Below are 26,851 nucleotides of genomic sequence, written 5' to 3' on the forward strand. Positions count from 1 at the left end.
ATATCTATATCGACATCTGCACTGCAGATGTTTATCAAGCACACGAACAGTGTCCATTCCAACATTAAATTTACTGTTGAGTTCGAGAGGGATGGCAAGCTTCTGTTCTTGGATGTTTTAGTCGAGTGAAAGGCTGGAGGCTGGCTCAGACATTCAACGTACAGGAAATCTACGCTCGCAGACCGGTACTTGAACATCAACAGTTTTCACCACCCTGTAGACAAGAAAGTGGTCTTAAACCTGTTAGTACACAGGGCAAAGATTATCTCTGACGATAACCGTCTAAAGCCTGCATTTGAACACTTGAACCATGTGTTCTGAGAAAATGGTTACAACAAGAGAGAAATTGCTAAAACTTGCAACTCTGTTGATGAAACTTTTTATACCTGGGATCCACAGTCATGTAGAACTATATAAAACACATCATATTTATGCCAGTGACTGTAACACTTTCTTTATCTCACAATTGTAATTTCGGCCTTAGGCCATTATCAAGTGAAGATGTTATGGCTATTAGGCCATGTCAACCTAAAATGAGCTGACACATTTATATGCCGCTGTCATTACTATTAAATATATTGGTGACGCAGTTACATAGTGCGAGCACACATATCCATATGTCATACAACAACAAAGTCTGCAGACACTCGTGTTCGTTGGCCCATCACTAGTCATATATGCACTAAACTGCAGCGGCAGATTAATGTGAAAGATGCCTTGTGTATTAGTGGAAGAGGCCGAGCCAGCTCCACTCCTTCCATACTCTGCAGCAACTACTAGCAGGATAGGATGTGTCCTCAAGAGATATGGGCTGAGACAGTGCTCTGGTCTATCTCCAAGATAAGAGATACATTACGCTCTGTTAAACATGACGTAGGTTTTCCAGTTCCCGATATATATGATGTCCCCTGTCGATGCTATGGCATTTACGTAGGTCAAACCATTCTCACTGCTGCCAAGAGGTGTGCAGAGCACTCGCAACGTATCAAACAAAGGGAACTTGAGAAGCCGACTGTGCCAGAAAACTGCCTAGGGAACGGGCATAAAATACAATTTGGAAAGACGACAGTTTTGTCTCAAACACCTTTGTACTGGGATTCTATTATCAAAAAGCAGCTGAAATGACTACAAACAGCAACAACTTTAAAAGAGACAACGGGTATACACTTAATAGGGCACGGTGGCGGGCTTTAAACATTGAGCGAAAGTGAAGATGTAAGCTTGATGCTTCTACGGACACGTGAGCAGCAGTTTCAAACGTGGCACTTCACGTGATATGACGTCACTCTGTCGCACAGTGAGATGGCGCCACTAAGCTGCCCAACTACCCTCCAGCCTGCACCACTCCATCCCTCTCTGAAAATTTCCAGACGCCGCCATTACCTCTGTGTATGCAGAATACTGTGCCAGTCAGGGCAGTCAGTGATTTTAACTCCTGATGATGATGATGGAGATAGCTACCGAAATATCTAGTGTTTCATTCCAAATGATGTGGCTTGTAGACTGAGAAGGCTTTATCAAAGCATACCACCGTGAAAGACTCTGAGGACATCTACATCTACATATATGCTATGACATCAGGGAATGGCAGAGGGTAACTTGTGCTATTTTCCTCTCTTCCACCATCGAAAATGGAGCAAGGGGGAAAACGACTGTCTATGCACCTCTGTATGAGTCCTAACTGATCTTACCTTGTCTTCACGGTCCTTACACCAGATGTACAGGGTGAGCACAAAGTCTTGCCCTGATTATAACAATTTATTACATAATAACCGTTTGACATAACAATTTACATTTAATGTCATTACATAGTGTGGTGTCACCGCCAGAGACCACACTTGCTAGGTGGTAGCTTCAAATCGGCCGCGGTCCATTAGTACATGTCGGACCCGCGTGTCGCCACTTTCAGTGATCGCAGACCGAGCGCCACTACACGGCAGGTCTCGAGAGACTTACTAGCACTCGTCCCAATTCTACGGACGACGTAGCTAGCGATGCACACTGTCGAAGCCTCGCTCATTTGCAGAGCAGATAGAATAGCCTTCAGCTAAGTCAATGGCTACGACCTAGCAAGGCGCCATTAGTAACATTGCATGTATCTACAGAGTCTCACTTGTATCGTCAAGAGCGATGTACAACAATGATGGATTAAAGTTAAGTTTTCCAGCAGCTACGTACTTTTCTTTATAGCATTCATTACGTATCCTGTTTCAGACCTCACGCCCATCTGCGTGAGCGTAACGCGTGCCTTTCGGCTACTTTCGAGTGGCGTGGCTGTCTTGTTACGCCACAACACATAGGTTAGTGTTACTAATTTCTTTTAAAGACCACTTACTTTAGTAAACCTCAACGTGTGCTCCCTTGGTAGCTCAGAGAATGTCAAGGCGGTATTCCAGTTCCTGCCAGCTGTTTCGTCACAGTACCTACATCAGCTTGTATCCTAGCCTTCAGTTCGTGACATCAGCGACTGATGTGACGAAGACTCTTTCCTTGATATAGTGCCAGAAAAAAAGTCAAGGGACGTAATGTCTGGAGAGGGGTGTAATGTCCGGATCAGTCGATTGGAAGGAACGGTCCAACACCCTCGCCACCCCGCTCTCCAGACATTACGGCCCTTGACTTTTTTTTCTGGGGCTATATCAAGGACAGAGTCTTTGTCATTCAGTTGCTGATGTTGACAAACTGAAGGCTAGGATACAAGCTGCAGTGGTTACTGTGACAGAACACATGTTACGAAACACCTGGCGGGAACTGGGATATCGCCTCGACATTTTCCAAGCTATCAAGAGGCTAATGTAAGTGGTCTTAAAAAAATAAAAATAAAAAAAAAACCTAGTACCACTAACCTATGTAACAGCATCAAATGTAACTTATTATGTCAAACGGTTACTCTGTTATAAATTTTTATAATCAGCGCAACACTTTGTGCTCACCCTGTATGTTTGTGACAGTAGGATAGTTCAGCAGTCTGTTCCAAATGTCTGTCTCTAAACTTTGTCAATCACGTTTTGTGGGAAGAATTCTTCCTTTGGGGGATTCCAATTTGAGTTCATGGAGCATTTCCATAATGCATGTTGATCGAACCTACCAGTAACAAATCTAGCAGCACGTCTCTGCATTGCTTCAGTGTCTCCTTTTAATGTGATCTGGTGGGGATCCCAAATATTCAAGTAGTATTGAAAATTGAAAAAGAAAGATTAAGGAAAGGCAAACCTACGTTTCTAGCATTTGTAGACTTAGAGAAAGCTTTTGACAATGTTGACTGGAATACTCTCTTTCAAATTCTAAAGGTGGCAGGGGTAAAATACAGGGAGCGAAAGGCTATTTACAATTTGTACAGAAACCAGATGGCAGTTATAAGAGTCGAGGGACATGAAAGGGAAGCAGTGGTTGGGAAGGGAGTAAGACAGGGTTGTAGCCTCTCCCCGATGTTGTTCAATCTGTATATTGAGCAAGCAGTAAAGGAAACAAAAGAAAAATTAGGAGTAGGTATTAAAATTCATGGAGAAGAAATAAAAACTTTGAGGTTCGCCGATGACATTGTAATTCTGTCAGAGACAGCAAAGGACTTGGAAGAGCAGTTGAATGGAATTGACAGTGCCTTGAAAGGAGGATATAAGATGAACATCAACAAAAGCAAAACAAGGATAATGGAATGTAGTCAAATTAAATCGGGTGATGCTGAGGGAATTAGATTAGGAAATGAGGCACTTAAAGTAGTAAAGGAGTTTTGCTATTTGGGGAGCAAAATAACTGATTATGGTCGAAGTAGAGAAGATATAAAATGTAGGCTGGCAATGGCAAGGAAAGCGTTTCTGAAGAGGAGAAATTTGTTAACATCCAGTATTGATTTAAGTGTCAGGAAGTCATTTCTGAAAGTATTCGTATGGACTGTAGCCATGTATGGAAGTGAAACATGGACGATAAATAGTTTGGACATGAAGAGAATAGAAGCTTTCGAAATGTGGTGCTACAGAAGAATGCTTAAGATTAGATGGGTAGATCACATAACTAATGAGGAGGTACTGAATAGGATTGGGGAGAAGAGGAGTTTGTGGCACAACTTGACCAGAAGAAGGGATGGGTTGGTAGGACATGTTCTGAGGCATCAAGGGATCACCAATTTAGTATTGGAGGGCAGCGTGGAGGGTAAAAATCGTAGAGGGAGACCAAGAGATGAATACACTAAGCAGATTCAGAAGGATGTAGGTTGCAGTAGGTACTGGGAGATGAAAAAGCTTGCACAGGATAGAGTAGCATGGAGAGCTGCATCAAACCAGCCTCAGGACTGAAGACCACAACATCAACATTGAAAATGAGACAAAGTTTCTGAGCACAGCCTTCTTTATAGATGAGCTCCACTTTCCCATAATTCTCTCCATAAATTAAAGTGTACCATTCGCCTTTGCTGCAATTGATATCATTCCATTACATATTGTTCTGCAACAGTATACCTAGATATTTAATTGACACAACTGTGTTAAGCAGCACACCACCGATTTGAAAATTGTAAGATTGTTTTATTTACTCATTTTATTAAGTTACATTTTCCCTCATTTAGAGCAAGCTACCATTCATCAAACCGAACAGTAATACTATCCTAATCATATTGTATACTTAGTCACACAAATATGACACTTTCCTGTACACTAAAGCATCATCAGAAACAACACAGATTACTGCTCATTATATTCATCAAATCACTTATGTCTACAGAGAACAAGAGTGATCTTATTACGCTTCTGTGGGGCACTTCTGACACCATCTCTGCCTCCAATGAACATTTGGCTTGTCATAACAGAACTGTGTCTGAATTCCGGACTCAAACAACAGCTCAGAGGTAGGAAGCTGCAGTTGTTATGGAACTGAGGATAGCAATGTCTGGACATTAGACACAATTATGTAGCAAATGTACAAATACTGCACTTTGGGTATAGAGGACAGAAATTGTGTCTGCTTGAAATTCTGCATATCAAGGAGCACCACAAGAACCATCCTGAACAGCTGCTGCATGGACAACCAGAATTCATTTACTTTGAACTCTTTGATATTGCTGAACTTGAGAAATTATTCATTCATCTTTCTTAAGTTGTTCCCCACTATAAATGGATCTGAAAACAATGTACTTTAATATTCTAAGATAGTGAATGTATTATTTTCTAGGTATAGTATTAGCAGTTGATATCTTTGAGCACTGTAAATGCTTTGCTTTGTTTATGTTTGTCAGTACAGCTAGATAATACGCTAATAAGCTAATAACTCAAAACCTAGGTTGCAAATATAATAAATAATTACTGAAACAGTGACGAAAGGCATCCCCCCGGTGGTCAGTTATTTTCATATTCCATGTATCATCATATTTCGCCGCAGCACAACTGTTTCACAAATAAAGTATATTTTTTCCCTATAGCGCAACTGTTTCACAAATATATATATATATTTTTTTATAGTGAATGTGTACCAACTTGCTGATCATTTACAACTTCTACTTTCACTGTGCTTAATCCAAGTACAACTGACACTTGAAATACACATAATACATAATACCTAAAGACATCTACATACAAAGATTATTTTCTGTTTGTTTTTATTATTGCATGTATCACCTGCTTTAATCCACCATGGAAGAAACGAAATGTTTCTGTGGCTGTATAATTTGTACCTGTCTGTGTCAAAGTCATTTTATTTGTTAATAGTGGAGGTCTGTCTTACTTCTAATGCTATACTTATGAATGCTGCTGTTGTTTTCAAATTCTGACTAGTTGTCACTGTGGAATGTTCACAATGGGGTGAAATGTATTGTGGTGCTGTCATCAGTACGCCAACTTTTTTTAAAACATGTACACACAAATGCTGAGTGTGTGCCTCACTGGATGGTTCTATGCAAATAATATGTTAATGTTTAGCTATGGTACTGACTTGCAACATTACCCCATTTCATTATTAACACTTGGAAATACACAACACAAAGCAACTTACTTCCATAAGATACAGTGAAAATTTCATTTGCTATTACTACTGCTGGTGTCTGTCTACTGGACTGAATCACAATATCTACATCACTAGCAATATACGAGGGTCACTCCAAAAGAAATGCACACTATTTTTTAAAAAAAATTCATCTTTTATTCTACATGTTTGAAAGTTTTACAGTGTGTAGATACATCCTTTAGGAACAATATTTTTATTTCTCCACATAACTTCCATCCCTCTCAACTGCCTTAAGCCATCTTGGAGCCAGCGCCTGTATACCCGCACTGTAAAATTCTGGACCAACCTGTTGGAGCCACTGTTTGGCAGCGTGCACAAGGGAGTCATCATCTTCAAACCTTGTTCCACGAAGAGAGTCTTTCAGTTTCCCAGAGAGATGATATCACATGGAGCCAGGTCAGGACTGTAAGGCAGGTGTTTCAGTATTGTCCATCCGAGTTTTGTGATCACTTCCATGGTTTTTTGACTGACATGTGGCCGTGCATTGTCATGCAACAGCAAAACATCCTGCTTTTGCCGATGTGGTCGAACACGATTCAGTCGAGCTTGAAGTTTCTTCAGTGTCGTCACATATGCACCAGAACTTATGGTGGTTTCACTTGGCACGATGTCCACAAGCAAGAGCCCTTCGGAATCGAAAAACACCGTAGCCATAACTTTTACAGCAGAAGGTGTGGTTTTGAATTTTTTTTCTTGAGTGAATTTGCATGATGCCACTCCATTGATTCCCTCTTCGTCTCTGGTGAAAAATGATGGAGCCATGTTTCATCACCTGTCACAATTCTTCCAAGAAACTCATCTCCACCATTCTCGTACTGTTCTAAGAGTTCACTGCATAGCGTTTTTCTTGTTTCTATGTGAGCCACTGTCATCATCTTGGGAGCCCATCATCTTGGGAGCCCATCATCCTGCGCGGACAGTCCTCAATATTGCGGTGCCCGCTTTCATCACGGAACCTGCTTGCCCAACGACTAACTGTACTGCGATCGACAGCAGCATCGCCGTACACCTTTTTCAGCCTCTTGTGGATGTTTCCCACTGTCTCATTTTCACAACACAGGAATTCTATGACAGCACGTTACTTCTTACGAACGTCAAGTGTAGCAGCCATCTTTAAGACATGCTGTGACGGCGTCACTCACGGGAACAGGTTGAACTAAGTTTGAAAACAAGCGGGAAGTTTGAAAACAAGCGGGAAGGATGTATCTACACACTGTAAAACTTTCACACACGCAGAATGAAAACTGCATTTTTACAAAAATAGTGTGCATTTCTTTTGGAGTGAAACCCGTGAAACATTTTAAATTCGCCAGTGAAGTGAGACGCAGTTGAAACAACCGTTTTGTATGAAAAATAGAACATTTATAAAGAGTACCCTAAATGTAGTCAACGAAATTTTAATTTGTGTTAAAATGTGCTAGCCAATGACAATTCATTTATAACGTAAAAGGGACCAAAAATGGCAGGCAAGTCAATGAGTAAACAATGTGTGGCGTATCAAATAAAGGTCTCGCAGAGTGACAGAAAAATTTCACACCGTCTTACCTTCTTCATCGTCAGCGTCTTCATTTTGCTCCGGCTGTTGCTCGCTAGCTGGCTCTTCGAGCGGCTCTGCAACACACAAATTGCAGCAGTTTGTAGATGTATGTCTGTCTGATATATGCAGAAAATGTCGTACATATGTTAATTCAGAAAGTTTTATAATGGCGAAGCATACATACATTATAATGTTACAGAGGCCCTATTACAATGACACAGTAATTTCTGCAAGCAATTAAGTCGCGAGTTGAAGAACTTTTGTGCGGCCGCAAATGCCTAATGTGTGACTAATTAGCTTCACAGTGCTGGCACAGATGCAGAACCGCACATGGCACACAAAGTAATTAATGAACGTGTACATCTCTGCAATCTGGCGTAACTGCTGCTCTTCCGCTACCCAGTTCCTTTGGATAGTGGCAATTAATATGATAAAAAGCAGATAAATTACATCCACATATCAAATATACGTATACGCTTCAAAAGACCTAAACAGAATGAGGTCATTAGAGCTTCATTACAGAGTGACAGCACATAAGAAGTGCTTCGTTACCGATCGAGCAGACATGTATATATGCAACATTCTGAATGACACTGAACTCTGCCAGACAGACACAATAAGCCGTAATTAGTTAGCTATTAATATAAGACATACAGGGCGACTCTTATTAACGTTTAAAAACCTTCGAAGAGACGTAGATGACGCTGAAACCAGTAATGTAGTACGAAACACATGGTGTCGCAAATGTTGCAAAATGTCCCAAAAGCGCATTCAGAGAACAGTTTCATATCGTGCCTGCAGTTCGTGTCCCTGATCGAAACTAGACTGTCATCTCCGTGAATACGTTTACGGATACTGGTAGTGTGCGGAGAGAGAGACCACGACCGTCAAGAGCCACCAGAATACGTCGAGAAAGTTACGGCTGCCGATTTTGAATTCCCCCAAGCGTGCACGCAAACATGCAGCTGCTCTTGCAGTTTTCTGATCTCACAGAGAGACGAATTTTTCACGGAGACTTGGAATTTCCTCCTCAACTGACGGTGGTACACAAATTTAGTTCACGAGATTTTGTTTTACAAAAAAAATGCGATGAAGCCTTGATCGAAAACTTGCCTCGTGGCATCCTTGTGTTCTTTGGCGGCGAGGTACATTTTCATTTGTCTGGACGCGTGAATAAACAAACCGTGCGCCACTAGAGTGGTACGGACCCCGAAGAACTTCACGAGCAAAACGTGCGACTGTTTGGTGTGTATTATACAGAACTGGAGTTACTGGCCCGTGATTATTCGAAGGAAACAGTAGGGTAGCTGAGGGTTACTTCTGAGTGTTATGCCCAGATGATGATAGCGTAGTTTTTCTTCCCGAACTTGGAGAAATGGATGTGGGGGAAGTCTGGTTCCAACAACGAACGTCAATGAAACTTCTGTAATTTTCCATAAGGTGTGTGAGAACAGCTGTAAAAAATCGCCGCGCGGGGTAACTGCGAGGTTTGGGGCGCCTTGTCACGGTCCGCGCGGCTCCCCGTGTCGGAGGTTCGAGTCTTCCCTCGGGCATGGGTGTGTGTGTGTGTGTGTGTGTGTGTGTGTGTGTGTGTGTGTGTGTTATCCTTAGCGTAAGTTAGTTTAAGTTAGATTAAGTAGTGCGTAAGCTTATGGACCGATGACCTCAGCAGTTTGGTCCCATAAGACGTTACCGCAAATTTCCTTTTTCCGTAAAGTACTTTATAAAATGCATTTTAACCATCGTCACCGGCCTTGCAGCAGTGGTAACACCGGTTCCCGTCAGATCACCGAAGTTAAGCGCTGTCGGGCTGGGCTAGCACTTGCATGGGTGACCATCCGGTCTGCCGAGCGCTGTTGGCAAGCGGGGTGCACTCAGGTAAACTGAGGATCTCGGAAACTGACATACGGCCGGGAGAGCGGTGTGCTCACCACATGCCCCTCCATATCCGCATCAAATGGCTCTCAGCACTATGGAACTTATCACTTGAGGTCATCAGTCCCCTAGAACTTAGAACAAACCTAACCTAAGGACATCACACACATCCATGCCCGAGGCAGGATTCGAACCTGCGACCGTAGCGGTCACGCGGTTCCAGACTGTAGCGCCTAGAGCCGCTCGGCCACAGCGGCCGGCCATATCCGCATTCAGTGATGCATATGGTCTGAGGATGACATGGCGGTCGGTCGGCGCGTTGGGCCTTTATGGCCTGTTCGGGAGGAGTTTAGTTTTTTTTATTGTAATCATCAGCTGTTTATTTGTTTCATTAGTCATCTACCGGTTTTGGTTGTTAACCATCATCCAAGATGTAGTCTACAACAGATTACCCAACTAATTTAACCAATGGCGAAAGAAAGGCTCTGAGAGATTTAAATGCAGATGAAGACATAGTGACTGTTCCTGCTGATAAAGGGAATGCTACTGTCGTTTTAAATACAGAAGATTATCAAAGCAAAATTTTGAATCTTTTAACGGCAGGACAATACAAAAAACTTAAGAAAGATCCTACAGCCAGCGTACTACGGAAAACAAATAATTTGATAAAATCGGCCACTTCTATTCAAAAAGAAGAAAAAAGAGCTTTATTGAAGACAAGCTATGTGTCCTAGACTCTATGGCCTACCCAAGGCACATAAGAAGGACCTACCTCTGAGACCGATTGTTAGTACTATCAATTCTCCTACGTACGAAATAGCAAGATATCTAACAACTCGTTTACAACAATATATTGGAAAAACTGACTCATATATAAAGGACTCACGTCATTTTATAGAGAAAATTGGAGGTTTAATTCTGACTCCTGAAGATATTTTAGTAAGTTTCGATGTAGTATCTTTATTTACTATGATTCCAGTTAATGAAGCTATGGATTTTATAACGGATATTTTTCCAGAAGATCTGACTGCTCTTTTCAGACACTGTCTTACTTCCAGTCATTTCCAGTGGAATAATGAGTTTTACGAACAACTTAATGGCGTAGCAATGGGTAACCCATTGGGTCCTGCAGTAGCTAATTTCTACATGGAGAAATTCGAACAGTCAGCCTTGGAAAAAAGCAGATAAGAAACCATCTCGCTGGTATCGGTATGTAGACGATACATTTGTGGTCTGGCCACATGGTAGAGAAGCCTTAGGCGAATTTTTTGATTACCTTAATAATATAAATCCAAGAATCCAGTTTACCATGGAGAGAGAAAATGATAACAAAATACCGTTTTTGGATGTTTTAGTTATGAGACAGACGGATGGAAGATTGAAACAACAGATTTTTAGAAAAATAACGCACACACACAGATACTTACATAAAAACTCTAACCACCATCCAAAACAAAAAAGAGGTGTGATTACAAGTCTCGTTGACAGAGCCAGACGGATTTGCACGCCGGAGTATCTAGACGACGAATTAAAACATCTGAAGCACGCTTTTGAGAGAAATGGCTACTCAAAGAAAGAAGTAAGCAGAATTCTGCACCCAAACAACAAAAAGCTTAAGGACAAGTCCGAAAAACGATGGAAGAATACAGTCTCTCTCCCTTTTATAACGAAAGTAACGGATCAGATTGGAAAGATTTTAAGTAAACATGATATTAGACCTGTTTTTAGACAAACGAAGAAAATTTGTCATGTTCTTCGGTCTGTAAAAGATAAACGCGCTCCTCTATCAGCCAGTGGCGTATATAAAATTCCGTGTACATGTGGTAAAGTTTATGTTGGAACAACAAAAAGAAGCATAAATACACGGTTAAAAGAACACAGAAGTCTTTGCCGATTAGGAAAAACAGATAAATCGGCTGTAGCAGAACACGCTTTTCAGCCAGGAAATCATCAAGTGAAGTTTTCCGAAACAAAAATTTTATCTACGACGACGAACTATTACCCACGGCTTTGTAGAGAAGCAATTGAAATACAGTCCTGGAAATTGAAATAAGAACACCGTGAATTCATTGTCCCAGGAAGGGGAAACTTTATTGACACATTCCTGGGGTCAGATACATCACATGATCACACTGACAGAACCACAGGCACATAGACACAGGCAACAGAGCATGCACAATGTCGGCACTAGTACAGTGTATATCCACCTTTCGCGGCAATGCAGGCTGCTATTCTCCCATGGAGACGATCGTAGAGATGCTGGATGTAGTCCTGTGGAACGGCTTGCCATGCCATTTCCACCTGGCGCCTAAGTTGGACCAGCGTTCGTGCTGGACGTGCAGACCGCGTGAGACGACGCTTCATCCAGTCCCAAACATGCTCAGTGGGGGACAGATCCGGAGATCTTGCTGGCCAGGGTAGTTGACTTACACCTTCTAGAGCACGTTGGGTGGCACGGGATACATGCGGACGTGCATTGTCCTGTTGGAACAGCAAGTTCCCTTGCCGGTCTAGGAATGGTAGAACGATGGGTTCGATGACGGTTTGGATGTACCGTGCACTATTCAGTGTCCCCTCGACGATCACCAGTGGTGTACGGCCAGTGTAGGAGATCGCTCCCCACACCATGATGCCGGGTGTTGGCCCTGTGTGCCTCCGTCGTATGCAGTCCTGATTGTGGCGCTCACCTGCACGGCGCCAAACACGCATACGACCATCATTGGCACCAAGGCAGAAGCGACTCTCATCGCTGAAGACGACACGTCTCCATTCGTCCCTCCATTCACGCCTGTCGCGACACCACTGGAGGCGGGCTGCACGATGTTGGAGTGTGAGTGGAAGACGGCCTAACGGTGTGCGGGACCGTAGCCCAGCTTCATGGAGACGGTTGCGAATGGTCCTCGCCGATACCCCAGGAGCAACAGTGTCCCTAATTTGCTGGGAAGTGGCGGTGCGGTCCCCTACGGCACTGCGTAGGATCCTACGGTCTTGGCGTGCATCCGTGCGTCGCTGCGGTCCTGTCCCAGGTCGACGGGCACGTGCACCTTCCGCCGACCACTGGCGACAACATCGATGTACTGTGGAGACCTCACGCCCCACGTGTTGAGCAATTCGGCGGTACGTCCACCCGGCCTCCCGCATGCCCACTATACGCCCTCGCTCAAAGTCCGTCAACTGCACATACGGTTCACGTCCACGCTGTCGCGGCATGCTACCAGTGTTAAAGACTGCGATGGAGCTCCGTATGCCACGGCAAACTGGCTGACACTGCCGGGGGCGGTGCACAAATGCTGCGCAGCTAGCGCCATTCGACGGCCAACACCGCGATTCCTGGTGTGTCCGCTGTGCCGTGCGTGTGATCATTGCTTGTACAGCCCTCTCGCAGTGTCCGGAGCAAGTATGGTGGGTCTGACACACCGGTGTCAATGTGTCCTTTTTTCCATTTCCAGGAGTGTATATAAACATAGGGATAATTTTAATCGGAAAGAAGAGACCATGAAACTTAGTGATATTTGGACAGTAGCACCACAGAATTGCTAGACAGTTTTATCCGTGACGAGATTACGATCGATAGTTAAGTTTTATCTCTGACAAAGGTTATCTCTGCATATCACGTGTAACTTTGGTCACGCCCACTTTCTACGATACATAAGTCGCTCTCAGACGTCCGACCCGTTTCTCCCCCCCAGTCCTTTTGTATTCCCCTCCTCTGCCTACCCCACTCCCTGTCGCGTCTGCCCCCCCCGCCCCCTCTCTTATGGGTCCTCATCCTCCTTCAGCTCCTTTCCCGGCTCCCCCCTTCGCTTTTACTCTCCTTTCCCCCCTTTTTTGTTTTCCCATCTTCTGTCCCGTTCCCCCCCCCCCCCCCCCCCACGTGTTCTCGACTGTGGTGTCACATTTGCCAACTTTTTAGTGCAGTGTTCCAGTGACTATTCAGTGTTGTTTGTCCTTCTCGTGTTGCGAACAGAAACCATGCTGTCGCTAGGTGTGAATTTTATGTCCTTTGCGAACAGAATCCAGACTGTCGCCGTGCTTTTTTAATTGTCTATTGTTTTCCCTGTCTGCTTCGTATGTATTTTTATTAGCGTCATCATCCCTGTATTGTTGTTTTAAGTTCCACGATTTCTTTTCGCCTTGTTACTCTCTAAGTCTCCGATTTTATCGCCTGTTTTTTATTATTTGTTCTCTTGATCTTTGTCACAAAATCTGTCGGCTGAAGAGCGGCATACTAAGCTGCTGCCAGCCCGCCCCCTTCGGGGGGAATAAAAAGTACGACCCGTCAGTCGGCAAGACTCACCGGAGGAGAAACACCCCTCTGAAGGTGTCCAGCGCAGCTCTGGACGAAACGTTAGGAGCTGAAGAGTTTCATGGACCACGACCTTACATCCCGGAAGGTTTACAAGAAGATATGTCATCCGGTCGTGAAAGCTTTCATACTATGATCTGTGAACACACTCACCGGACATTCCAAACACTGCTGCTTGCTTACGAATCGAACGCCGTGGACTCCGCAAGACAGACTCGGGTAAAAACATCAATGTTCGCTGGAGAACGCACACTTCTTGGTCGTCCTGTCGGTTTTTTCTTGAGGTCAGATCCAGTCTCTTCAAAGTTACTAATCCCACATTTTATCGCGTGTTTCGACGGAACAGCATCATGACGTCCTAAATTATAAAAACGTCGAAACTCCCTCTGCGCCGCTAACAAACTATTATTGTTTTTATAAATCGCTCTGAGGTCTATGGGACTTAACATCTGAGGTCATCAGTTTTGTGTTGGCAGAAGAGCCAACACCGTGTTACGAGTGGAGGCTGAAATGCACGCGTTTTAGCTCACGCAGGCTGGCGTGAGGAGGGAAGAACTATACTGACGTGAGGTCTGGAACATGACAAGGCATTAGAATTCAGAAAAGCGGACGTAATTAGTTTGATACTAAACTTTAATCCATTAATGATGAACGTCGCTCTTGACGGTACATGATTCACAATATTATCAGTTCAGAATACATTCTTGAAGTAATTATACAAACTGAATATGGCGCCTTGCTAGGTAGTAGCAAATGACGTAGTTGAAGGCTATACTAAACTCATTTCTGCAATTGAGAGCGTATGTAGACAGTGAACCATCACTAGCAAAGTCGGCTGTACAATTGGGGCGAGCGCTAGGAAGTCTCTCTAGACTGTGGCGGCGCTCGGTCTGCAATCACTGATAGTGGCGACACGCGGGTCCGACGCAGACTAGCGGACCGCGGCCGATTTAAAGGCTACCACCTAGCAAGTGTGGTGTCTGGCGGTGACACCACAATCAGTCCCCTACAACTTAGAACTACTTAAACCTAACCAACATAAAGACATCACACACATCCATGCCCGAGGCAGGATTCGAACCTGCGACCGTACCAGTCACGCGGTTCCCGGCTGAGGAGCCTAGAACCGCTCGGCCACCGCAGCCGGCAATTGTTTTTATAAAACATTTTTATGGCTAACGCACGCTGCTGTCCGTTCCACTGACCCATGATTACTGAAATGACGGACTGTTTACTCGCTAACTGTCACGAACGCCCAGTGTTTCCCATGGCTGCTACCACTCATATCAAACATTCCCGTTATTCTGTGTCACCCTGTCTTTTGGGGGAATGGGGAGAATAGGCTGTGACAACCCCCTCCCCCCCCCCCCCCACCCCAATCCGCGGCTGCGTTAAACTGTAATCTTACTTTCTTCCAATTAAAAGACAATTGGACTGGAAACTTTATACGGAGGAGAGAAGGCACACAACTCGTTTCAGAAACTGGCGGGGCGCTGTTCGCAGAGGCGAGTCGTGCGTCTTGGCAATACTGTCCCGCGACTCCCAGGGGAGAGGGCAGTAAAGGCAGGAACGCTGGGGACATGCGCTGGCCTCTTACGGCGGAAAACCTTTTATTCAGCTGCAAGCGGCGCCTCGACGCCAGCGAGAATGGCGGCCCGTGCAGACAACGCGACACTGCCAGTGGGGAGGCGGAATAAAACACACCGGTCACACGGCGCCACCGCCTCCTCGGCGGCACACTCGCTTGACAGCAATAGCCATCCGAGGGTTTTATACACTACTGGCCGTTAAAGTTGTTACACCAAGAAGAAATCCAGATGATAAACGGGTATTCACTGCACAAATATATTACACCGGAACTGAGATTTTTCACGAAATTTGGGTTCATAGATCCTGAGAAATCAATACCCAGAACAACCACCTCTGGCTGTAATAACGGCCTTGATACGCCTGGGCATTGAGTCAAACAGAGCTTGGGTGGCGCGTACAGGTACAGCTGCCCATGCAGCTTCAACACGATACCACAGTTCATCAAGAGTAGTGACTGGCGTATTGTGACGAGCCAGTTGCTCGGCCACCACTGACCAGACGTTCTCAATTGGTGAGAGATCTGAAGAATGTGCCGGCCAGGGCAGCAGTCAAACATTTTCTGTATCCAGAAAGGCCCGTACAGGACCTACAACGTGCGGTCGCGCATTATCCTGCTGAAATGTAGGGTTTCGCAGGGATCGAATAAAGGGTAGAGCCACGGGTCGTAACACATCTGAAATGTAACGTCCACTGTTCAAAGTGCCGTCAATGCGAACAAGAGGTGACCGACACGTGCAACCAATGGCACCCCATACCATCACGCCGAAATCATGACGAATACACGCTCCCAATGAGCGTTCACAGCGATGTCGCCAAACACGGATGCGACCATCATGATGCTGTAAACAGAACCTGGATCCATCCGAAACAATGACGTTTTGCCATTCGTGCACCCAGGTTCGTCGTTGAGTGCACCATCGCAGGCGCTCCTGTCTGTGATGCAGCGTCAAGGGGTCGAACTGTTCGTGCAGATGTCTGTGATGCAGCGTCAAGGGGTCGAACTGTTCGTGCAGATGGTTTTTGTCTTTCAAACGTCGCCATCTGTTGACTCAGGGATCGAGACGTGGCTGCACAATCCGTTACAGCCATGCGGATAAGATGCCTGTCATCTCGAATACTAGTGATACGAGGCCGTTCGGATCGAGCACGGCGTTCCGTATTACCCTCCTGAACCCACATATTCCATATTCTGCTGACAGTCATTGGATCTCGACCAACGCGAGCAGCAATGTCGTGATACGATAAACTGCAATCGCGGTAGGCTACAATCCGACCTTTATCAAAGTCGGAAACATAATGGTATGCTTTTCTCCTCCTTACACGAGGCATCCCAACAACGTTTCACCAGGCAACGCCGGGCAACTGCTGTTTGTGTATGAGAAATCGTTTGCAAACTTTCCTCGTGTCAGCACGCTGTAGGTGTCGCCACCGGCGCCAACCTTGTGTGAATGCTCTGAAAAGCTAATCATTTGGATATCGCAGCATCTTCTTCCTGTCGGTTAAATTTCGCATTTGTAGCACGTCATCTTCGTGGTGTGCATTTTTAATGGCCAGTATTGTAGAATGTAAGTCATGTGGTAAGAATACGCTACCGTCGGAAGTAAACATGGTGAATAGTGAGAGCAGACGACATACCACACAGCCGAGATACAGAAATGAAAACAACAAATAAACGGGTGTGAGATGTGAACTACGTTACAACAAAGGAATTCAAGGGCCAAGACTTCCAAGACGGAACGCAACTTCAATAACGTTATAAACGTATGTCGTCACACAGAATTGAGAAAGTGATTGTGAAACTGTTGCGTTCATTTGTTCCAGCTTATGTGAAAAACTATTATGTTTTCATCATGTACTTGGGAGTGAACACACTCATACAAACACGTACATCAGGCAAGGAGGCATATCTCTCTCATTATCCAGGCGTAGAAACTAGGTGCTAGATAAGAGATTCCTGTCATATGACACACTTTTATTATTATTATTATTATTATTATTTTGGTCATCAGTCTACTGACTGGTTTGATGCGGCCCGCCACGAATTCCTTTCCTGTGCTAACCTCTTCATCTCAGAGTAGCACTTGCAACCTACGTCCTCAATTATTTGCTTGACGTATTCCAATCTGTCTCTTCCTCTACAGTTTTTGCCCTCTACAGCACCCTGTAGTACCATGGAAGTCATTCCCTCACGTCTTAGCAGATGTCCTATCATCCTGTCTCTTCTCCTTATCAGTGTTTTCCACATATTCCTTTCCTCTCCGATTCTGCGTAGAACCTCCTCATTCCTTGCCTTATCAGTCCACCTAATTTTCAACATTCGTCTATAGCACCACATCTCAAGTGCTTCGATTCTCTTCTGTTCCGGTTTTCCCACAGTCCATGTTTCACTACCATACAATGCTGTACTCCAGACGTACATCCTCAGAAATTTCTTCCTCAAATTAAGGCCGGTATTTGATATTAGTAGACTTCTCTTGGCCAGAAATGCCTTTTTGCCATAGCGAGTCTGCTTTTGATGTCCTCCTTGCTCCGTCCGTCATTGGTTATTTTACTGCCTAGGTAGCAGAATTCCTTAACTTCATTGACTTCGTGACCATCAATCCTGATGTTAAGTTTGTCGCTGTTCTCATTCCCTACTACTTCGCATTACCTTCGTCTTTCTCCGATTTACTCTCAAACCATACTGTGTACTCATTAGACTGTTCATTCCGTTCAGCAGATCATTTAATTCTTCTTCACTTTCACTCAGGATAGCAATGTCATCAGCGAGTCGTATCATTGATATCCTTTCACCTTGTATTTTAATTCCCCTCCTGAACTTTTCTTTTATTTCCATCATTGCTTCCTCGATGTACAGATTGAAGAGTAGGGGCGAAAGGCTACATCCTTGTCTTACACCCTTCTTAATACGAGCACTTCGTTCTTGATCGTCCACTCTTATTATTCCCTCTTGGTTGTTGCACATATTGTATATGACCCGTCTCTCCCTATAGTTTACCCCTACTTTTTTCAGAATCTCGAACAGCTTGCACCATTATATGTTGTCGAACGCTTTTTCCAGGTCGACAAATCTTATGATTTTTCTTTAGCCGTGCTTCCATTATTAGCCGTAACGTCAGAATTGCCTCTCGCGTCCCTTTACTTTTCCTAAAGCCAAACTGATCGTCACCTAGCGCATTCTCAATTTTCTTTTCCATTCTTCTGTATATTATTCCATCTCCACCAAACTTGTGGTGAGCTCAGCTGTAACCCCAGCTCGTGGTGATGGATGAAGTCTGCCCCCAAGTGTTGGTTCATGCACATCAGCCAGCACGAATTTCTCATTTAAAACTCTCGTTGTCTTATTCTCCATAAGTCCTGATGAGTGAGTTGCTAGTAGCAGTTAAGCGGACTGATGTGCCTATCACCTCCTCCTATTTCTGCTCCACTGGCAGTGTGCTAATGTCCGAGCCAGAACCAATCAGGTAGCACCAGTTTGTCCCCCTTTCTGCCATGCAACGGCAATCCGACATCTTTTATTTATTTATTTGTTTATTTATTTTATTTATCCATCTGTTGACAATAAATATTGTATGGATGTTGTCAAGGGTACATGTAAGCCATTTCAAAGAAATGGGACACAAACAATATATATGTAAAAAAGTACAAAACAAAATAATACAATGAAGTTAATAATAATACAAAGAAATTAATATAGCCTATATACACCCATGAACCATGGACCTTGACGTTGGTGGGGAGGCTTGCGTGCCTCAGCGATACAGATAGCCGTACCGTAGGTGCAACCACAACGGAGGGGTATCTGTTGAGAGGCCAGACAAACGTGTGGTTCCTGAAGAGGGGCAGCAGCCTTTTCAGTAGTTGCAAGGGCAACAGTCTGGATGATTGACTGATCTGGCCTTGTAACAATAACCAAAACGGCCTTGCTGTGCTGGTACTGCGAACGGCTGAAAGCAAGGGGAAACTACAGCCGTAATTTTTCCCGAGGGCATGCAGCTTTACTGTATGATTACATGATGATGGCGTCCTCTTGGGTAAAATATTCCGGAGGTAAAATAGTCCCCCATTCGGATCTCCGGGCGGGGACTACTCAAGAGGATGTCGTTATCAGGAGAAAGAAAACTGGCGTTCTACGGATCGGAGCGTGGAATGTCAGATCCCTTAATCGGGCAGGTAGGTTAGAAAATTTAAAAAGGGAAATGGATAGGTTGAAGTTAGATATAGTGGGAATTAGTGAAGTTCGGTGGCAGGAGGAACAAGACTTCTGGTCAGGTGACTACAGGGTTATAAACACAAAATCAAATAGGGGTAATGCAGGAGTAGGTTTAATAATGAATAGGAAAATAGGAATCCGGGTAAGCTACTACAAACAGCATAGTGAACGCATTATTGTGACCAAGGTAGATACGAAGCCCACGCCTACTACAGTAGTACAAGTTTATATGCCAACTAGCTCTGCAGATGACGAAGAAATTGAAGAAATGTATGATGAAATAAAAGAAATTATTCAGATTGTGAAGGGAGACGAAAATTTAATAGTCATGGGTGACTGGAATTCGAGTGTAGGAAAAGGGAGAGAAGGAAACATAGTAGGTGAATATGGATTGGGGGACAGAAATGAAAGAGGAAGCCGCCTGGTCGAATTTTGCACAGAGCACAACATAATCATAACTAACAGTTGGTTTAAGAATCATGAAAGAAGGTTGTATACATGGAAGAACCCTGGAGATATTAAAAGGTTTCAGATAGATTATATAATGGTAAGACAGAGATTTAGGAACCAGGTTTTAAATTGTAAGACATTTCCAGGGGCAGATGTGGACTCTGACCACAATCTATTGGTTATGACCTGTAGATTAAAACTGAAGAAACTGCAAAAAGGTGGGAATTTAAGGAGATGGGACCTGGATAAACTAAAAGAACCAGAGGTTGTACAGAGATTCAGGGAGAGCATAAGGGAGCAATTGACAGGAATGGGGGAAATAAATACAGTAGAAGAAGAATGGGTAGCTTTGAGGGATGAAGTAGTGAAGGCAGCAGAGGATCAAGTAGGTAAAAAGACGAGGGCTAGTAGAAATCCTTGGGTAACAGAAGAAATATTGAATTTAATTGATGAAAGGAGAAAATATAAAAATGCAGTAAATGAAGCAGGCAAAAAGGAATACAAACGTCTCAAAAATGAGATCGACAGGAAGTGCAAAATGGCTAAGCAGGGATGGTTAGAGGACAAATGTAAGGATGTAGAGGCCTATCTCACTAGGGGTAAGATAGATACCGCCTACAGGAAAATTAAAGAGACCTTTGGAGATAAGAGAACGACTTGTATGAATATCAAGAGCTCAGATGGAAACCCAGTTCTAAGCAAAGAAGGGAAAGCAGAAAGGTGGAAGGAGTATATAGAGGGTCTATACAAGGGCGATGTACTTGAGGACAATATTATGGAAATGGAAGAGGATGTAGATGAAGATGAAATGGGAGATATGATACTGCGTGAAGAGTTTGACAGAGCACTGAAAGACTTGAGTCGAAACAAGGCCCCCGGAGTAGACAATATTCCATTGGAACTACTGACGGCCGTGGGAGAGCCAGTCCTGACAAAACTCTACCATCTGGTGAGCAAGATGTATGAAACAGGCGAAATACCCTCAGACTTCAAGAAGAATATAATAATTCCAATCCCAAAGAAAGCAGGTGTTGACAGATGTGAAAATTACCGAACTATCAGCTTAATAAGTCACAGCTGCAAAATACTAACACGAATTCTTTACAGACGAATGGAAAACCTAGTAGAAGCCAACCTCGGGGAAGATCAGTTTGGATTCCGTAGAAACACTGGAACACGTGAGGCAATACTGACCTTACGACTTATCTTAGAAGAAAGATTAAGGAAAGGCAAACCTACGTTTCTAGCATTTGTAGACTTAGAGGAAGCTTTTGACAATGTTGACTGGAATACTCTCTTTCAAATTCTAAAGGTGGCAGGGGTAAAATACAGGGAGCGAAAGGCTATTTACAATTTGTACAGAAACCAGATGGCAGTTATAAGAGTCGAGGGACATGAAAGGGAAGCAGTGGTTGGGAAAGAAGTTAGACAGGGTTGTAGCATCTCCCCGATGTTATTCAATCTGTATATTGAGCAAGCAGTAAAGGAAACAAAAGAAAACTTCGGAGTAGGTATTAAAATTCATGGAGAAGAAATAAAAACTTTGAGGTTCGCCGATGACATTGTAATTCTGTCAGAGACAGCAAAGGACTTGCAAGAGCAGTTGAATGGAATGGACAGTGTCTTGAAAGGAGGATATAAGATGAACATCAACAAAAGCAAAACAAGGATAATGGAATGTAGTCTAATTAAGTCGGGTGATGCTGAGGGAATTAGATTAGGAAATGAGGCACTTAAAGTAGTAAAGGAGTTTTGCTATTTGGGGAGCAAAAATAAAAAATGTAGGCTGGCAATGGCAAGGAAAGCGTTTCTGAAGAAGAGAAATTTGTTAACATCCAGTATTGATTTAAGTGTCAGGAAGTCATTTCTGAAAGTATTCGTATGGAGTGTAGCCATGTATGGAAGTGAAACATGGACGTTAAATAGTTTGGACAAGAAGAGAATAGAAGCTTTCGAAATGTGGTGCTACAGAAGAATGCTGAAGATTAGATGGGTAGATCACGTAACTAATGAGGAAGTACTGAATAGGATTGGGGAGAAGAGAAGTTTGTGACACAACTTGACCAGAAGAAGGAATCGGTTGGTAGGACATGTTCTGAGGCATCAAGGGATCACCAATTTAGTATTGGAGGGCAGCGTGGAGGGTAAAAATCGTAGAGGGAGACCAAGAGACGAATACACTAAGCAGATTCAGAAGGATGTAGGTTGCAGTAGGTACTGGGAGATGAAGTAGCTTGCACAGGATAGAGTAGCATGGAGAGCTGTATCAAACCAGTCTCAGGACTGAAGACCACAACAACAACAACAACAACAACAACAACAACAACGTATATTATTCTTGTAAGCAGCTTCGATGCATGAGCTGTTAAGCTGATTGTGCGATAATTCTCGCACTTGTCAGCTCTTGCCGTCTTCGGAATTGTGTGGATATGCTTTTCCGGAAGTCAGATGGTATATCGCCAGACTCATATATTCTACATACCAACGTGAATAGTCGTTTTGTTGCCACTTGCCCCAATGATTTTAGAAATTCTGATGATACACGCACTGTCGTGTTTTCCGGTGGAGGATTCGGTTGTCGCCTTGTCATCAAACGTTTGTGGTTCCCATTCGAAAGCCACTTCCTTTAGGCTGCTAGTACAGTAGTTGCGCACAATAAATTTTCATTGCTGGTCCCTTTCTTATGCTTCGCTACAGCAAATGGACTTAACACCACGACACATACACAAATTTGAACGCAGCGAACAGACTTCTCGATACCGGACGGTCAGTTAATAATTACGTGAAAAAAAAGTGGTGCGAGGGAGATATGAACAGGCATCTCCCGCTTTGCAGTCCCACATCGCGAGAAAAATAACTGATGGTGGTCGAAGTAGAGAGGATATAAAATGTACACTGGCAATGGCAAGGAATGCGTTTCTGAAGAAGAGAAATTTGTTAACATCGAGTATAGATTTAAGTGTCAGGAAGTCGTTTCTGAAAGTATTTGTATGGAGTGTAGCCATGTATGGAAGTGAAACGTGGACGATAAATGGTTTAGACAAGAAGAGAATAGAAGCGTTCGAAATGTGGTGCTACAGAAGAATGCTGAAGATTAGATGGGTAGATCACATAACTAATGAGGAGGTACTGAATAGAATTGGAGAGAAGAGAAATTTGTGGCACAACTTGACTAGAAGAAGGGATCGGTTGGTAGGGCATATTCTGAGGCATCAAGGGATCACCAATTTAGTAATGGAGGGCAGCATGGAGGGTAAAAATCATAGAGAGAGAGACCAAGAGATGAATACACTAAACAGATTCAGAAGGATGTAGGTTGCAGTAGGTACTGGGAGATGAAGTAGCTTGCACAGGATAGAGTAGCATGAAGAGCTGCATCAAACCAGTCTCTGGACTGAAGACCACAACAACAACAACAACAACAACAACAACAACGTCGTGCTCACTTTACCACGACGTCATGGCTCTCAATTCCCTCGATGCTGCACATTTTGATCTCGGACAGTTCACTGTTTTTTTTTTTTTTCCCCACTGTTCAGTACACCTTCTTGTTTTCATGCTTGATCTTTGTTCAGTTTTTGACAGGCTATCTACTGAACCATCTTACCACTAAATCTGAGGGGGTGCGATAGGGAGATTTCCTTGTAATAAATGAAGAGCATCAGTTTGCTTTTGTTCTACAATATTACTTTTATTGTTAACCGGTTTTCGGCTTGCAAGGCCATCTTCAGACATTTACTGAGTATTATCACCGAAGAAGTTACAATGTCAGCAAACAACATTGGAAGAGAAGTAACGCATCTAGGCTGTGGTAGAAACATACAGTAAGTAATATCTTTGCAATGAAAAAGTAAAAACTGAACAGTACATAAATAACAATGGAGTAGACAAGAAAACGTTTAGCACAAAATAGGAATAGCATGCCTACATAACAGTTTCTATTAATAAACAAAACTAATAAAATAAAATAAAATTAGTACTAGACAAGGCTGCATCAGGAGGTATGAACCATGGAGAGTTATACACAACCAATTAAAAGAAGAGACAGTTATCAATGTAAATACAGAATACATAAGGATCTTGAGCAGTACTAATAAGATAAACAGAAATAAATAAATTCAGAGAAATGGAGGTGTTTGAGGGAACCTACAGTTTGAGAGTGTGGTGGTATTGCATTTTAAAACTAACCTTATAATCAAAGCAGTGGCTGGGTAACAGTTTTCATTAAATAAATGAGCAAAGTAAAATATGAACAGTATTTGATGAGACAACTACAAGGGGTGTTAACATGGACAGTAATACAAGTACCAGTTAAAAGAAAGCCTTAACTATTGAAACGAAAGTCTATGTGGAATACAAAGACAACTTCAACAAAACAAAACAACTTCATGTATACAGGAAAATGAGAATTGTAGGAAGAGAGAGTGTGGGAAGTAATGATCAACAAAGATGATTATATGAAGTTTAGGAGAGGCGAAGTGTTGAGCTGTGTCTTGTCATTTAGGATGATATCTGGACTGTGAGCAAGATGTTTGTTAATTTCCAGGGCTTCCAGCAGGCTGAGTTTCTGGCCTTTGTTTGCTAAGTGAAGTACATGGGACATTGGCTGGTAGTTATGACCCTCACTCAGTACATACTCAGCAAATGCGGAGTCAGAATTCTGCAACCTCCATCTGCGTTCATGTTCAGCCAGCCTAGTTGATATGTCTCTGCCTGACTGACCAACGTAAATTTTGTCACAATCAGAACAGGTGATTTTGTATACCCCACTGTTGGCGAATAACTGGATCTTGTCTTTGCTATTAAAAACACACTGGGCTGTCGTGTTCCTGACATAGTAGGAAAGCCTATACTTGTAGGATTTCACTGCTTTGGCTACAATCTGTTATACCTGACCTAGAAATGGTAGTGTACACCATTTCTTGCAGACAGTGGATGGGGAAGCAGGTGGGGCATAGAGGAGGGGTATAATTTTCCGTTTTTGTTTCCTTGTTGCCACTACCTCCGACGCGCTCAAGATGTTCACGACTAATCTTGTAAAGGGATAATATCGTGTCTTTCTCTGGCTTATAGGCGTTACCTCCGCCGTTATTCACATTTTCTGAGAGACGCGCCGAGGTTTTGGGGCGGCGTTGTATACACTGTCCCGGCGTCTCCCTGGGGCGTGTTGTCAAGTCGCCGACACCGTTCGCCTGGGGGCTCCCTTGCAGTTCGGCGCCGGCAAGTTTGTAAGCAAACTTTTCTCATTTGCAACTGATGGCATAAAATTCGTCTCCGAGGCTGTGTGTCGCCGCCCGCCATCTTTCTGGTGCTCACACGCCAGCCCACCTCCCCCCGTGCATCGTTCAATCTCCGCTGTTATTGGAGTTTCCAGTACGGCTGTGGACTCTCGTTTCAGCCCTTCGTGCCCCGCGGCCAATCTGATGTGCGTGCGCATCGCACCGCGCTCCAAGAAATATGGTTTTTCTTTTCTCATTTCTAAAGTCAACCAAGTCTGTATGACTAAGCAACACGAAGCCGGTTCTGCACCACGGAAGTGGCAGCACCAGCTACAACAAGAGTGGTATCGGAAGAGTATTTTAGGACTATGAGACGCACTATTTCCTCCAAAAACTTGCCTCCAAAATCAAGGCACATCTTCTACTCGAAATTATCATAAAAATGTCCAATGTTTGATTTAAAATTCCCGCCAGTCTTAAAAATTGCCATGTATTCGATGCCGCGCGAAAGCTACACTACTGGCCATTAAAACTGCTACACCACGAAGATGACGTGCTACACACGCCAAATTTAAGCGACAGGAAGAAGATGCTGTGATATGCAAATGATTAGCTTTTCAGAGCATTCACACAAGGTTGGCGCCGGTGGCGACACCTACAGCGTGCTGACACGAGGAAAGTTTGCAAACGATTTCTCATACACAAACAGCAGTTGCCCGGCGTTGCCTGGTGAAACGTTGTTGTGATGCCTCGTGTAAGGAGGAGAAAAGCATACCATTATGTTTCCGACTTTGATAAAGGTCGGATTGTAGCCTATCGCGATTGCGGTTTATCATATCGCGACATTGCTGCTCGCGTTGGCCGAGATCCAATGACTGTTAGCAGAATATGGAATTAGTGGGTTCAGGAGGGTAATACACAACGCCGTGCTGGATTCCAACGGCCTCGTATCACTAGCAGTCGAGATGACAGGCATCTTATCCGCATGGCTGTAACGGATTGTGCAGCCACGTCTCGATCCCTGAGTCAACAGATGGGGACGTTTGCAAGACATCAACCATCTCCACGAACAGTTCGACGACGTTTGCAGCAGCATGGACTATCAGCTCGGAGACCACGGCTGCGGTTAGCCTTGACGCTGCATCACAGACAGGAGCGCCTGCGATGGTGTACTCACCGGCGAACCTGGGTGCACGAATGACAAAACGTCATTTTTTCGGATGAATCCAGGTTCTGTTTACAGCATCATGATGGTCGCATCCGTGTTTGGCGACATCGCTGTGAATGCACATTGGAGGCGTGTATTCGTCATCGTCATACTGGCGTACCATCCGGCTTGATGGTATGTGGTGCCATTGGTTACACGTCTCGGTCACCTCTTGTTCGCATTGACGGCACTTTGAGCAGTGGACGTTACATTTCAGATGTGTTACGACCCGTGGCTCTACCCTTCATTAGATCCATGCGAAACCCTACATTTCAGCAGGATAATGGACGACCGCACGTTGCAGGTCCTGTACGGGCCTTTCTGCATACAGAAAATGTTCGACTGCTGCCCTGGCCAGCACATTCTCCATCTCTCTCACCAACTGAAAACGTCTGGTCAATGGTGGCCGAGCAACTGGCTCGTCATAATACGCCAGTCACTACTCTTGATGTGAACTGTGGTA

At 43.9% G+C, this 26,851-nt stretch overlaps 1 protein-coding gene across 1 annotated transcript in view; it reads right to left on the reverse strand.

The window, feature by feature from the left end:
- Nucleotides 1-26,851, reverse strand: part of LOC124718819 (protein timeless homolog) — a 490,147-nt gene that overhangs the window by 56,717 nt on the left and 406,579 nt on the right. The window contains exon 16 of the mRNA XM_047244437.1: nucleotides 7,537-7,602. Within this exon, the coding sequence (XP_047100393.1) occupies nucleotides 7,537-7,602 (66 nt within the window). The remainder of the gene's footprint in view (nucleotides 1-7,536; nucleotides 7,603-26,851) is intronic.

This window comes from Schistocerca piceifrons, chromosome 10, assembly GCF_021461385.2.
Source record: "Schistocerca piceifrons isolate TAMUIC-IGC-003096 chromosome 10, iqSchPice1.1, whole genome shotgun sequence".
Lineage (NCBI taxonomy): Eukaryota > Metazoa > Arthropoda > Insecta > Orthoptera > Acrididae > Schistocerca > Schistocerca piceifrons.